A 16242-nucleotide genomic window follows, 5' to 3' on the forward strand; every position below is an offset into this window, starting at 1 on the left:
TGCCACAAGAATGTTTTACTGCAAAACTCTCTTAAACTAGTTACAAAATAAAATCTTGACAAATACAAAGTAACACATTGCTCTAAACAAACTAGCAATGTGTTCCTGTCTTCTTTTAGTCCTTAACATAGGCCAAGAACTATGTAAACATTACATTTTATACACATTAAACTTATATCTTTAACACTGAATCCCTTTGCATTTGTAAACATGCTCTAAAAAATGGGAGAAAAGTTTCGTTCTCAATGGGACCCTCCTGGTTTCATTGGTGAACATTCGAGTTTCTTCTGTTTTCAAAGGGCTCAGGTGTCACCTATGCCGTCATCCCCTTTTGCTCTGCTGCAACTTCCTCAGGACCAGTGATGGAGAATGGGCTCCGACCAGTTGAAGAGGAAGAGGTGTTGTACAGTAAACTTCTCTTTCCACCTAACAACAGAAGAAGAAATTGAAGACAATTCTGGAGGTTTCTGGACAGGGTAGAGTCCTACATTGCTAGCCAATTGGTAGATTGATCCTCAGCAGGGTATGGTCTGAAGGCAAATAAGATTACAGTGGTACCTCTGGTTACGTACTTAATTCGTTCCGGAGCTCCGTTCTTAGCCTGAATTTGCTCTTAACCTAAGTACCACTTTAGCTAATGAGGCCTCCTGCTGCCGTCGCGTGATTTCTATTCTCATCCTGAGGTAAAGTTCTTAACCCGAGGTACTACTTCTGGGTTTGGGTCTGATCAGTGCCTGGAAGGGTGACTGCATGGGAATTGCAATTAACACCCCCCCCCATTCATTGTTAATACAGTGGTACCTTGGTTCTCAAACTCAATCCATTCTGGAAGTCCATTCCAAAACCAAACCGTTCAAAAACCAAGGCGCGCTTTCCCATAGAAAATAATGCAAAATGGATTAATCTGTTTCAGACTTTCAAAAACAACCCCTAAAACAGCAATTTAGCATGAATTTTACTATCTAACGAGACCATGGATCCATAAAATGAAAGCAATAAACAATGTACTGCAGTCACATAATCAATCAATCAGTAGCTGAATTGGGTTCCACGCAGTCATAAAAACAAAACTAAAAGAGCCGCAAAAGCGAAAATGCAAAATAAATAGCAAAAACAGACAGACCTAAGCCTAACACTCAAAATGGAAGTGTGGCACTCAAAACGGAAGCTTAACACTCAAAACGGAAGCGTAACACTCAAAACGGAGCACGTTTGGCTTCCAAAAAAAGTTCACAAACTGGAACACTTACTTCCAGGTTTGCAGTGTTTGGGTTCCACGTTGCTTGAGTACCAAGGTACCACTTTCATTTTAATATTTCTTGTAAACTAGCTAGAGATTTTACTGTAATCAAGCAGTATATGCATTTTGTTAACTAACTAAATGTCTGCCATCAGAAGAAAGGGTAAGATCCAAGCACAAGGAAACAAAATAAATATGCAAGCTTTGGTTGAGGTTCTCGGCACGTTGCATTAAAATCAAGACAGCTTCTTTCCCCATATACTGTATGCCCTGCAATGTTAAATTCTAATGTGATTTACAGTCTAATTTGCAAACTTCAGTGAGTAAAGAGGCAGGGCAGAAGCTTCTCAAAGGAGTCTGAGGGGCTGGAAGAAGCTATGACCAAGTGCTCAGAGCAGCAGCAGACTAGAAAGGGGACTCTGAAGAACATTTCTCCCATCCCTCATTTTCCCTTCACTGCCAACTTTTAAGGGGAAGTGGAACAAAGGGTCACAGGTCCCATCATTTGATGCCTTAGCAGCACCTCACATTCCAGGTCTTTTAGCGTGAGGGCAGCACTGTCTGAGTAAAAATACGATTTCATTACTGTGAACCTCTTTGAAAGCCGTTACTGTATTGTTGAAAAAAGAAAGCACACAAATATTGTAAAATAAAGTTGTTGTTGTTTTTAAAAAGCAAAAATGTCAGTGTTTTTGTTGTCATTCTCCATGTGCCTTGGCTAATTTGCTTGAATCCATAGCTGCCAAGTTATCCCTTTTTTACAGGGATTTTCCCTTATGCTGAATAGGCTTCCTCGCGAGAAAAGGGAAAACTTGGCAGCTATGCTTGAATCATTTGCTGCTCTTTGCCCACCAAGCATTTTTCTGGTGCTCACCTGATCTCTGGGGGCATCCGCAGATTGGATCCATTGATTCCCACTGTTCAGTTCTGTTTTATGAAAAGTGTGGCATCTCCAGAATGATGCCTCATGAAGTACAGTGGAACCTTGATACTCGAACGGCTTGGCTCCCAAACAAATCAGCTCTGGTTTGCAAATGCTTTTCAGAAGCCGGGCTTCCGCTTGAGTGCAGGTACCTCCTGCAGCCAAGCGGAAGCCGCGCCTTGTTTTTCGAATGGTTTCAGGAGTCGAACGGACTCCTGGAACGGACTACGTTTGAGAACCAAGGTACCACTGTACAGTATTGTGTTTGCGTGGTTCCAGTCCTTGTGAAGTTACATTGTCTTTGTGGCAGGTGAAGTAGTAGTTTATATTGGAAGCAGAAGCAAAAGAAAAAGAGGGGGGTGTTCTTTGGTAACCATTGGATACTGAGAATATATTCTTAATGGTTATTGTAAGGGCCCTTACAGATATAAAAAGGAACATCAATAATTCTTAGGATCTCTTTCAAATGACGTTGGGGCCTTCAAGTTTGCTGCTTTAGTGACAAGACTGGGACCCCTCTCCTCTACCTACTGCCCCTATTTTCTCACATCCTCACCTTTTCTCGCATGATCAGTGTCAGGGGGCCACCAGGGGTCAGCAGAGAGCCCAGCCAGGAGGTGCAGAGGCTCTCTGATGCCGGGACCTCAGAGCAACACCAGGGCAGTCCGGGAACGTTATGCAGTAGTGACAGACAGTCACAGGCAGGCACAGAGCCCTGCGATGGAGGGGCTCTCTGACGCTAGGCAGCCTGAGCGACAGCTGAGCAGCTCGGGAACGGAGAGAGAGGTCGTAGCCCCGTCTCTTCAACAACACAGGGGACTTAAACGTAGGGAAGAAAGGAGGAGACTTGCGGTTCGCAGACAAATGTGTTGGAGGCGTTCCCGCAAGATGCCACTTCCGGGATTTGAAAGTGACTGAATGGACATGAGAACTTTAGCTCTGTCTTGTACATATCTGTATAATAAAGCATTGTAAATATACAGATGTGGAGTCAGGATTCGTTACTTGAGGAAAGCTGAACCAGCTCCCTCACAATCAGCCTGTTCAATTCAGCTGCTCTTCTTGCCAAAGTGGTTTGGATTGATCTTCTGTGAGCTCCAGCCAAGGGTGTCATTTTAAAAAAATTATTATTCGTTGCAGGTTCTGTGCAGACAACATCTGGGGATCAGGCACAAACTGAACGGGCAGGAAGTTTTCCCCAGCCCAGCCTGGAGTTGCCGGGGATTGAAACTGGGAACATCTGCCTGCAACACCGATGCTGTGCAACTGAGCTGAGCTGCAAACTGGCCACCTTGGGCCCTGAAGCCCTGGTAAAAAATAACAAAGGAGAAATCGGTGAGAGTGCCAGCAGCTAGCAGAGAGAAATTGCTTTCTCATGTTATAAGAATTCTAAGGTCCCAAATATAATATAAATGTAGAAGGCAAACACATACATAAGTATATAAACCATGTGTCTGAAATAGTACAGGAGAGCAATCCTAAAGCCATTTTGACTCTCCCAAATTGACCTCAAATATTTCTCTCAAGGAGGAACGAAAAATGGAAAAGCCTCTCCATTGTCTTTTGCTTACCTGTCTTAAGTGCGCATTTGTGTATGAATAGGGTGGGCCTGTGACCTGGTTTCAGGAATTAAAGTATTTAACCATCACAAAAGAATGGCCAGGCTGCTCAGGTAAAGCAATCAGTGACCATTAACAGATATCCTGGCAAATAGGATTTCTGCTAGTTACAGGTAGGTAGCCGTGTTGGTCTGAGTCGAAGCAAAATAAAAAAATTCCTTCAGTAGCACCTTAAAGACCAACTAAGTTTATATTTTGGTATGAGCTTTCGTGTGCATGCACACTTCTTCAGATACTTCTTCTTCTGCTGTCGACCGCCCCCCTTCTGTGATGAATGCATGATGTTTTGGGGAGTGGGTCTTGAGCTACAGGGTGGGCAATTTCAAAAGTCTATATATTGCACACCATTGTTCAGGGTTCTCCTCCCTCCTGTGTGTGGGGAGTGGGGACCCTGTTGCAACAGTTTAATAAAGATCAGGCTTACTAGCTGCTTTGCTTCTCAGTATCCTCTGGTTGGCCTCTGTTATTTTCTCCTACTGATAGGGAACCCACTTAAGGACTCTATACGGGCTCTTGGATACCCCATAAGGGAAAGGGAGCAGGTTTTTCTGTAACACTCCTAAGCTTATCTCTTTACCCAAAAGTCTGAGCTCCTGACAGAACCAACTTTCCATTGTTATAGGAAGTCTAAGATCTCAAATATAGAATAAGTGTTGATAATTCACAAGATACACACATGTACTTAAGTATATAAACCACATGTCTAAAACAGTAAAGGTAAAGGTAAAGGGACCCCTGACCATTAGGTCCAGTCGCGGACAACTCTGGGGTTGTGGCGCTCATCTTGCTTTACTGGCCAAGGGAGCCGGCGTACAGCTTCCGGGTCATGTGGCCAGCATGACTAAGCCGCTTCTGGCGAACCAGAGCAGCACATGGAAATGCCATTTACCTTCCCGCTGATGTGCTACCTATTTATCTACTTGCACTTTGACGTGCTTTCGAACTACTACGTTGGCAGCAGCAGGGACAGAGCAACAGGTCTCACCCCGTTGCGGAGATTCGAACCGCCGACCTTCTGATCAGCTCTCAATATTTCCTCTGCCTCTTTAATCCCCCTTGCCTGAACAGGTAGGCAGATAGCAATCAGGGGACGTACATGAAGGGATTCCTCTCCTATATTTATGAACCTCCTTTATATTAATTGTGATTGTTTGCTCAGATGCTCTGCACTGAGGGATTTCTGACAGGCATCTTGATGGTCATATCAAATGCCAATGTTTTGTGTAAACTGTGTCTGGAACTATGCAAAACTTGCTAAATCCTCAGGAACATCACTCCTTAGCCTGCCTGACCTGAGCCACAGTAACCCCACCTTAGCTGTGATGTAATTTCTGACTGACTGGGGATGAGTTTCCTCTCTGTGCCAAAATGCAAACCTTAAAAAGAGATGTTTCTCCTTGGTTCGGGGTCTCTCTTGCCCCCTTACAAGGATGAGAGGGAACTCTGTTACAACAGAAAAATGAAGACCCGCCTTGCTTTCACTGCATCCTGCCTCCATCTCTGACCAATCATGGACTTAGGGGACTTGGGGGAGTTGGGCAGCAAAAGCCAACCACCCCTATTTTTCTATTTCTCTGTTAACAAGCCTAGTACAAGACATGGGCGTACTCAGCGAGGGGCAGGGGGGGGCAGCTGCCCCCCAAGCAAAAATTGTTTACCGTATTTTACGGACCATAACCCACACTTTTCCCCTCCAAAAACTGAAAGGGAAAAGTCGCTGCGGGTTATGGAAATCAGGATGTTTCTGCCCCCTTTGCGGCTGCAGCCAGCGACAGGAACGTGGGGGGGGGAAGCAGCCTGAGCTTGGGGGGGGCGGGGCGGACGGGAGCGCCATCCTTCCTTCCCCCCTCTTTCTTTCTTCCTTTTTCTCTCTCCCTCCCTCCCTTCTCTCTCTCTCTCTCACCCCTTCCTTCCTTCCTTCCTTCCTTCCTTCCTTCCTTCCTTCCTTCCTTCCTTCCTTCCTTCCTTCCTTCCTTCCTTTTTTCTTCCTTCTCTCTCTCCCACCCCTCCCTCCCTTCTCTCTCTTCCCTCCCTCCCTCCCTCCCTCCTTCCTTCTCTCTCTCTTCCCCTCTCTTGCCCCCCCCCCCCGTTTTGATCCTGGGTACGCCCCTGGTACAAGACACCCCCCTCTCACACACAATGTCTCCGCATGATGCAAAAGTTGATTTTCAATTTTTCAAGTCAACTGCTTGCAGTTGCTTCCTTACTTCCAGGCCCACGCTGCTGTCAATTCTGAAGAAGCTTTTGTGGTTGAGGGAGGTGATGCCACAAGAGGCTGGATGTGGTTAGCTGCTCTTGACAGTGTTAAACAACATCTAGGCTGTCTCCAAGGCCCCCCGAGTTGAGTTGTGTGCAGGGGTGGGTAATGCTGTGTGGGTGTGTACCTGCCCATACATTTCCTGGCTTGGTCTTTGGGGTTGGGAAATAATAGAATCGGGTATGTCTACTTTGCAACCTCTTTTTGGGTGGAAGACAGCGATCAGCTGAGGAACCAGCTGGGTGGCCTTCAAGAAACACTGACCGACCATGGAATCGGTGACTTTGGTGACAGGTTTGAGACCTCTCCCTTCTCCCTCTCTCTCTCAGATGGAAAACCCCCTCCATCGATATCTCCCCTCCCCAGTTTCTCATGCCTTTTCTCCTCTCTTCTTTCCCACCAGTCTCTCTCCTGACCCACCTCTGGGGATCGGCCTGTGCAGGTAAAATTGGCTTCTGGTTCCTGCTATAACCATTTCAGCCTGTCTTCGAAGGGTGGTGCAGTCAGGAATACTGTTTTAAATGATTTCGGACTACTCTTGCTCATTTAGCAGCTCTGAAACAGGTAGAAATCCACAGGTGAAGCTTTCCAGAGCATGTTGATTAGTCTATCTCCCCCTTTTGGATTTCTGCCTGTCCATCAGTTGCTAAAGGCAGAGAAAGGAACTTTGCAGGAATAAGGTGGGACTCTCGATAGCAGCAGTAAATTTAAGGCTGCGTTCGGTGGGTCTTCTCCACGTGTGTCTAAGCCTGGAGACATTAACTCAAATTAACACAGAGCAAACTAAAAGAAGTTACTGGCATATAATTTATGGTTATTTTTATTTGAAGCTCAGAACCGGCTTCCTTTATTCTGTATGAAAAAGGTGTCAGAAGGTAGAGTTTCATATTTGTACTTTCTCGTTGCTTTTCTGCAAATATAATAGAGATTACAAGTGCTTTGAGACAACTGAATTGAGATTTAAACATTTGTACACTAGCGGTTTGAAAGCATGTCAATGTGCAAGTAGATGAATAGGTAAACAGCGTTTCCGTGTGCTGTTCTGGTTCGCCAGAAGCTGGCCACATGACCTGGAAGCTGTACGCCAGCTCCCTCGGCCAATAAAGTGAGATGAGCGCCGCAACCCCAGAGTCGTCCGCAACTGGACCTAATGGTCAGGGGTCCCTTTTACCTTTACCTTTTACACTCTATCTTTTGATAAGGTATTTGCCTTGTGTGTAAATAAAAGGAAAAATAAAATAACAAAACAGATCCTGTACTTAGCAATGTCAACTTGGAGAATGGTGGAATGAGTTTAAATAGGATGGAATGAATTGTGGGGCAGACGGGGGATGTTATCTCAGATTCCCCCTCCCATTCCAATGGCTGATTAAAAAGCTAGTTTCTAATGGTGTATAATTAAGGCAAATAACACATTAATTGCATCCACTCCTACTCTGAAATCCTTGTGTAAGAAGTCTGTAAATAGAAGGGGGAGAATAATCCAGAAATTGAATGTGAAATAACTAAATCCAAAATTGCTTGCAAAATGACAATTTTCAACTCGCCACACCAAGAAGAACATTTAAATCCAGAATCTGGGGGGCGGAAATGAGGGTGTGGGTGGGAATGAAGTAAAACTGAAAAATGGGTTGGGGAGGTGAATGGAAAAGTCATTTTCACACCAAGAGGACTTTATTTGAAAGGCTGGTAGTGGAATTTCGTTTTGATGCATAAACTTGATAGAACTGGCCCATTACAGAAATTATATACAGGGGTGGATAAACCCAACCGCCCAAGGTTGGGTTACTCTTTTTTAAAGATTAAACAATTAGCATAAATATCTAATTTAATTGCCAAATGTCTCCTAAAGTTGTATGAGAGGGGGACAATCTGCCATTTTCAGTTTTTTTCCATTTTACCAATCTCAAATTCCCCTTGTTTTTCACATCCGGCTTCTGATGTTTTAAGTCCTCATGAAAATTCATCAGCTTTAAAGTGCGAATTTCTCGTGATATATACATTCTTATACACATTTCTACAGATGAATCTTCTCCAATATAAAGCATTTTTTGTATGTTGTTTTCATAATATATATACACGGTGCCATTAGCATACTGGTGACACTGAACCCCCAAACTCTGGACAACCTCTCCCAGCAGTTTCATGTAAATGTCAAATAGCATGGAGGGCAGAAGGAAGGAACAGAGCAGCTGTAAAACAGGGCTTCCAAGTCCCACCCCAAAAGGATACCATGGTTGATGGTACAGTATCGAAAGCCCCCAAGAAGTCCAGCAGAACCAACAGGGACACATTCCCCCTGTCTAGTTCTCTCCAGGCATTGTTCAAAGATAGTGTTATAAGAAAAAACACTGCTCCTTATGGGGTATCCAAGAGTCCTTAAGTGGGTTCCCTATTGGTAGGAGAAAATTACAGAGGCCGACCAGAGAATATTGAGAAGCAAAGCAGCTAGTAAGCCTGATCTTTATTAAACTGTTGCAACAGGGTCCCCCCTCCTCATACACAGGAGGGAGGAGGAACCCCGAACCATGGTGCACAAGCCCTTATATAGACTTTTGAAATTGCCCACCCTGTAGCCCAAGACCACCCCCCTGAAACATCATACATAGCATCACAGAAGGAGGCGGTCTACAGCAGAAATCCTGTCTGCCGGGATACCTGATAATGGTCACTGATTGCTTTACCTGGGGAGCCTGGCCATTCTTTTGTGATGGTTAATATTTTAGTTCCTAAATCCAGGTCACAGGCTCACCCTATGAGCCCTTTAAGATAGGATTTGTAAGCGAAAAGACAATGGGAAAGCTTTCCCCATTTGCCTCCCTTACCGCAGAGGAATATCTGAGGTCAATTTGGAAGAGTCAAAATGGCTTCAGGATTGCTCTCCTGTACTATTTCAGACACATGGTTAAATGTCTTTGCCTTGTCCATTTGTGAACATTTGTTTTACCGGTATATCTTAGACCTTTGAATTCTTATAATAGAAAGAACAGAAGCACAGTCGAGGCCAGGTTTTTAGTGATTGCAGAAACCACACCACACACACCACAATAGTGTTGGTCTGGTTTGAAAAGTCAAGAGTGTGGCTGGTGTGGTTCCTGAGAGGTGGAGCCTCTTAACAGTCCGTTTTCCATTTTGGGGCTAATGAAACACGGGCCGCAGTAGTGACACACATAAACGCTGATGGATTTTCATGAAGTTTCTTAAAAACCGCACTGTGAATTCCTGTAGAAATGTAGAGAACTGGAATAATGGGAAACACAGTAAAACCGAATCTGATAGATCCATCCGTGGGGCCAGGCAGTTTCCTATGTGTATTTCCTGATCCACCCCCCAACTTTCTCTGTGTTCCTCCCCTTTGTTCTCAGGCTACCCTCCTCCCCCCAGATTCTCTGTGTCCCCCAAACAAGACATCTACAGAACTGGCGAACTGATAAACCTCACGTGCTCCGTTCCCGACCACTACAACATGTCCGGAGTCACCTTTTTCAACCAGCAATGGATGCTGCATTTCCAGAAGCACCTGCCCTCTAGGGGGGCATTCACATATGCCCTGCGCCCGTCTCCCCAAGACAGCGACAAGTATTACTGTACCTACAATGCTATACAAAAGAGCGTGCAATCACAGAGAAGCAACTCCATCCATATTGCAGTGATGGGTGAGGCCTCCTTTTTTGGGGTACGTCTTTTGGAAAGGGCAAACGGGAGCCCAGGCAGACTTTGGGGGAGAAAATGTGCTTAACAGAACCCAAATACACACTGAAAAGCAGGCTTTCCCATTCGATCTTTTCATATGAGTAACCTTTTCACACCATGGGCGTACGCAGCACGGGGTGGGGGGGTGGGGTGGGGGTTACAAATGAGGTACATTTGTACCTCAAATGTAAAATGAGGTACCGCGGAGCATTGTGGGGGCAGCACTTTCTGTGCTGTGCTTGCTGTGACTTGAAGGAGTGTGGGCTGAAGTTAGCCCAGGTCCAGGTTTCCCTCGACGGAGGCAGCTTCGCTGCTGCTGTCTCGTTTTAGTCAGCGCTGCCATTAAAGGAGCGGGCGAGGCAGAAGCACAAGCATGGGGGGCTCCGTGACCACACCTCCTGGGGGATCCCAGCCACGTCATCGCCAGACAGCCAATCGGGTGGCTGGGGGTGGGGGGCGTGGCTGGTGTGCCCCCGCTAGTTTTGATCCTGGGTACGCCCATGTTTCATACTCCTCTTTTCTTCAGTGTTTTGTTTCTGCAACACCATCAGTATATGCAACAACAACAACAACCTTTTATTTATATACTGCCCTACCTGGCCTAAGCCAGGCTCAGGGTGGCTAACATCAAATATATAACATTGGTAAAAGCTCATACCAATGACACTTAGTTTGTCTCTAAGGTGCTACTGGAAGGATTTTTTAAATTTTTGTTATAACATTGGTATGTCCGACATAAAACATGTCCCTGCCCCCATGGGTGCGAGAGAAATAACAATGGGAGAGGAAGGGAAGTTTAAAAATTACTCATGAGTAGGAATTCAGGGAGATGTTTTAGAGGGATGTAAGCGCACAACAGCTCATGCCCCGTGAAAGAGGTCCCTTCTCATTTCCTACTCCCCAAGTGTGACGTTCTCAGCCTTCCTACTGTAAGACCTTTCCGTCGCATCAGCGGAGGGGTGAGGCTTGTCTACATCTTCTCAGAAGCTTTCGTGTCAGAACTTCCATGTTTCCCATCTCCTTCAGTTCAGTCCCCATCATTCAAAGCAATAAGGATTCATACTGGCCCCAAACCCACAAGCTCTGACCCTCTACTTGGGCAAAATACTGGACTTCCCCAGTCTATCTATGTGGACCTCGGCCTCAGTCATTTTGATTCAAGAAGACAGGAAGTTCCCTTATACTGATTCCATTGGGAATGTTGTGGGTAGCAGGAGAGGATATATTGATTAAATATTATTCTTCCTAACTCATGCTGGTTAGTTTATTCATAGAGCAGAATACACCCCCTCTTTACACAGCAGGAAGCTACTTGCAGATTCATTAGAATCTCTTAAATTCTATTATTCCTGGTAAGACCCCTTTGATTCCCTCCTAAAAGACACAACCGTCTTCTTTTTAAAGCAATAAGAATTTTACTCACATTCAGTTCACGGATGGATCCCTGAAGGCAGGCTTTAGCTTAGAGCAGGTATCCCCAAACTTTGGCGCTCCAGGGAGCCAGTGTGGTGTAGTGGTTAAGAGCGGTAGACTCATAATCTGGGGAACCGGGTTCGCGTCTCTGCTCCTCCACATGCAGCTGTTGGGTGACCTTGGGCTAGTCACACTTCTCTGAAGTCTCTTAGCCCCACCCACCTCACAGGGTGTCTGTTGTGGGGGAGGAGGGGAAATGAGATTGTTAGCCGCTTTGAGACTCCTTCGGGTAGTGATAAAGCGGGATATCAAATCCAAACTCTTCTTCTTCAGATGTTTTGGACTACAATTCACATCTTCCCTGACCACTGGTCCTGTTAGCTAGGGATCATGGGAGTTGTAGGCCAAAACATCTGGAGGGCCGCATTTTGGGGATGCCTGGCTTAGAGTTACAGAAGAGGGTTTGAGTTCGTCCCATACGGGGAATGATCCCACATGCTGCTGGCTGAGGGGACTGGAAATGCCAGGGATTGAATCTAGGACAAGCAGATAGATGCTCTGCCACTGAGCTACAGCTTTCCCTCATGTTGTGGTCCCTCCTAACCCCCTCTCCTTTATGACTGGCTCCTTCAGATCCTCTTCCTCCTCCAGTACTGAAAACGGACCCTCCGTCCAGAGTGGTGAACGAAGGAGAGCCCTTGCTCCTCACTTGCTCGGCCAATGGAGGCGGCGTGGAGAAAAGGTTCCATTTCTACCGGGACGGTGTTGAGATGATCTCTGACAGCTATGGGTCCGTGAGGTTCTCCAGAGAACATGGGGATGCCTCCGCAGGTGTGTCTGTAAACATCCTGCAGGCTAAGCTCAACCACACCGGGGAATTTGCCTGCCGGTATGAGGAAAAAACGAGTAGGGGGTGGATCGTCTCTCCATGGAGTCAGAAGGTGTACCTCACAGGTGAGTGGTTTCAAACTGGTGGCAATTGTTGGAGGTTAGGGTCTGCTTTAGCGTTGGGACGACCCCCTTTGATGTTTGAGTTCAAAGCCCCCCATAGGCCTGGCTGATGTGGGATGCGGTCCATGAGAGGCAGTCAAGTACAACATTCCTTGAAATGCTAGAGAAGACATGCGAGGGGGTGTTTGGTCCAGCCAGTCAAAACTTCCTGTTCCTCCAGGCTGGAGGACCCTTCCTTTTGCATGTGATAGAAGGTGGGTGTTACCTGTCCAGGTGACAAAAGGACGAGTCACGCAGCAACCTTTCCCTTTTTTGACTTCCTTCTTCGTTTGACCAGCTTTTAGATAGGACTGCTCTGCTAGCTCTCAGCTAGCAGAAGCACTGGGATTCTTCCCCCATATGGGGTAGATCCACATGTACATATTCGTAACCAAGTCTGCCTTCAGGAATCCAACTGTGAACGGATGTAAGTAAACTTGTTTTATTGATTTTGAAGAAGATTGTGGTGTCTTTATTCTTTTAAGAGGGATTCAAGGGAACTTACCAGGAACGTACAATTCAATCTGAAGAGAGACTGAATTGTATAATAGCGAGAGGCTCACACGAGCCTGCAACCAGATATCTGCTATGCATGTAAAAAGGAGGGAATGTAAAATAACTTGCTAGTGTAAGTTAGGAAGGATATTAATAAACAATATATCCTCTCCTGCCACCCTGAACATTCCCACAGCTGATTGGGGTCCAAAGGAAAGCAGTGCAAGACGTTTGGCCCCAGCTTGGCTGCAGGAGTTGCCGGAAGGAGGAGTACAAGGCCCCATCCAACTGCCTTAGGGACTCCTTAGGGTTTCCTTCTGAGCCTTTTCTTCTCCCCAAGATATCCCGCAAGGCAGCGGAGGTTGAGGGTCAGAGTCCCCTTCCCAGGTTGCTGAGCCCCACTTGCCCCTCACTTCTCTCTGCAGCATGTGCAGTGGTTCCCTGTCTGTGGAATGCTCTCCCCGGGCAAGTTCGCCTGGTGCCTTCATTACACACCTTTCAGCGCCAGGCAAAAATGTTCCTTTTTAACCAGGCCTTTGGTTGATCTGTTTGACATCCCATACCCTTTAAAATGTGGCTCTTTTCTGGGGTGTGGGTGTGTTTTTATTCCGATTATTTATGTTGTGATCTTTTCTGTGAACCACCCTGAGAAATCTGGGTATAGGGTGGCATATAAATTCAATAATAATAATAATAATAATAATAATAATAATAATAATAATAATAATATGCAGAAACCGCCTTCTTGACTGTCGGACCCGCTATTTGGAGCCTGTCTTCACATGCACTTTAATTTGCAAAACAAAACAAATACTATTTTATGTTAAAAAAACAGTCATTATAAACTGATGTTAGCTTGTACGATCACTTGTGTTTTTAACTTCAGTGAATTACTGTTACTGCGCCTTCAACACCAATGACTGCAATGGAGTCCCTCCTCCCCTTATTCATACCAACAACCGAATCCCCTTCTTTCCTTTCTGCAGTTTGGGCACCAAATTGCTCTTCGCCACCCCTGATATATGCATGCTTGGCGATTCCACTGGCGATCCTGATTGTCCCTCTTGCTTTTTACTGCACGAGAAGGAAGAGAGGTAGGTGATGCTGAGGATTGTGGCCCACTCCTATCGTTTCCTATTAAGGGATCACCAGAGTGGTGGTCATGGAAGCAGTGTTGGTTGAAAGCAAGCGTTTATTTTGTATTCCTTCGTATTGGATGTGGTTAGGATGTGGGAGGGAGTCTTGCCTGTGCCTGTCCTGTGGAACTCCCAGCCACAAGAGGTTTGTTTTCAGGACCAGCCCTGTCTCACAAACCTTTCTTCCCTTTTCTCTCTTCATTTCCGCTTTGGCAGCGTTGAAATCCGAGCAGGAAAACAAGGAAGAAGCAAATTCCGAGTACCTTGAAATGTTCAGCGCCACTAGGAAGCCTCAGAGGTAATGGTAACCAATGCTGGTATAACACTGATGTGATGTGTGTGTGTATCTTCATGATTTTTTATTTACAGTACTGTATTTAAAGCATTTCTTCCAAAAAGTGTTCCTAGACTGGCCGACCAAAATATCAATGGTGATGGCACACAAGGAAGAACGGAGGAGCAAAAGAGCCAGCTCAGGCAGCAGTTCAGTTCTTAAAGTTTTGAACATACCGTAGTTGGAGGTGGAGAGCACCCACAAACCATGCAAGGAGTTTCCGGAGGGGAGGAAAACTTGAACACAGAGCCTGGCAACCTGGAAATGCAGGAGAGAGTGATCAGAGTCAAGAGAGGGACAACATCTAGGAGATAAAAGGATGAAAGGCGACTGGAGGAACAGGCAGAGGGGTGTGTCCCAGGCAGAAAAAGGAGCAAGAGACCCACCCCCCAGGAAGAATCATAGAATTGTAGAGTTGGAAGTAACCCTGTGGATCATCTGTTCCAACCCCCCTGCAATGCAGGAAAATGCAGCTGCCCCATACGGGGATCAAACCTGCAACCTTGGCATGATCTGCACCATGCTCTAGTCAACTGAGCTATCCAGGAAGAAGGACCGATAGAACAAGGTTGGGGGTGGCAGATAAGGAGGGGGAAATGACTTGCATGTCGGAGAGAAGGAAAGTTGCCTGAAAGAGATGGGGTGGCTGGGACAGGGACAGAGATAGTGGGCAGGGAAAGGTGGGGGGCAGAAGGGGCAAAGGGAGCAGAGCAGGATTACTGCATTGCCGGAGGATGGACTAGAAGACCCTTGGGGGTCCCTTCCAACTCTTTTGATTCTATTCTATTATTCTAATGTCTATTCTGGACCCAGGAGGGCAGGCAGCCCCTGCTACATGGTTCTGTCCTCACACAGATGGCTTGATGGCAGTTTGGAATTCTCAATAGAGGGGGATTCATTGAGTTACTTGGCCGTTCACCTTTGCCGTGGGCTGCTGGGTGCATTCTCTGTGTAAAAAACCTGGGACGGAAATTGTGGAAACATTTAGAAATAAAATAAAATAGTTTAGCAAGGTTATTTCCACCTCCATTCATCCCTGGGATTGGGAGATTCTTCTAGTCTTTCCTATTTAAACCATCACAACTTCCTCCATGAAACCTTTGACAATACAATAACTGGCTCCCCCCCCACTCCCACCCCCAATTTCTATTTAAGGAAATAGAAACTGAGCTATGGAATTGGCTGCTACAGGATGTGGTTTAGATGCCTTTTGAAAATAGGTACATTTGTGAAGAATATTCTGCCAAAACATTGTAGTCATGGCAGCTAAGTAGATCTTCATTGTGCAGAAACAGTCTACCTCTGAACTGCTGTGCACTGGAGATAAGCAAAACTGCTGTTAAAACTGGATGATGCAAACCCTTAATTTGCTCCCAACAGACTTGGGGGATCATCATTCTTTGAACGTGACCCTCAATTTCCTTCTGCTTTTTTAGGACTCAAACACCTTTTACTGCCTTGCCGCCCCCTTCTCTGCCTCAGCCCCCAATATCGCCTACAAGGATGGAGAATGGAGCCAAACCAGCAGAAGACCAGGAGGAAGGTCTCTACAACAACATTCCCTTTCAGACCAAGAACAGAGCAGAACGATACAAAGATTCTGAAGAAGAATGAGCCATCCGGGAGATTAAAACATTCAGATGGGAATTTACGACCAAGGAGATGGGGTGGAAGGGGTCAAGGAAGAGGGCAGTGGCTCACTTTCTGCAGCTGTTTCCTCAAGAACAGGGGTCAGCAAACTTTTTCAACAGGGGGCCGGTCCACTGTCCCTCAGAGCTTGTGGGGGCCGGGACTATATTTTGAAAAAACAAATGAACAAATTCCTATGCCCCACAAATAACCCAGAGATGCATTTTAAATAAAAAACACACATTCTCCTCATGTAAAAACTCCAGGCAGGCCCCACAAATAACCCAGAGATGCATTTTAAGTAAAACGACACACTCTACTCATGTAAAAAAACGCTGATTCCTGGACCATTCGCGGGCCGGATTTAGAAGGCGATTGGGCCGGATCCGGCCCCCGGGCCTTAGTTTGCCTACCCATGCTCAAGAGTTTGTCTTGAATTGTGTTTTTTTTTTTGGATGTTTATATTTAAAAAAATCAAATAAATAAATTCATATAATGTGACCTGTTTGGGTAT

At 45.8% G+C, this 16242-nt stretch overlaps 1 protein-coding gene across 1 annotated transcript; it reads left to right on the forward strand.

Moving 5' to 3' along the window:
- The first annotated feature begins 6307 nt into the window (after positions 1-6307).
- Positions 6308-15973, forward strand: LOC118095894 (uncharacterized). The gene is made up of 7 exons (XM_035137216.2): positions 6308-6332; positions 6442-6480; positions 9404-9694; positions 11778-12098; positions 13616-13723; positions 13982-14063; positions 15536-15973. Exons 1-7 carry the CDS (start codon positions 6308-6310, stop codon positions 15711-15713), a joined length of 1044 nt encoding a protein of 347 aa, XP_034993107.2. The 3' UTR covers positions 15714-15973.
- Positions 15974-16242: the final 269 nt, after the last annotated feature.

Source organism: Zootoca vivipara, chromosome 13, assembly GCF_963506605.1.
Source record: "Zootoca vivipara chromosome 13, rZooViv1.1, whole genome shotgun sequence".
NCBI lineage: Eukaryota > Metazoa > Chordata > Lepidosauria > Squamata > Lacertidae > Zootoca > Zootoca vivipara.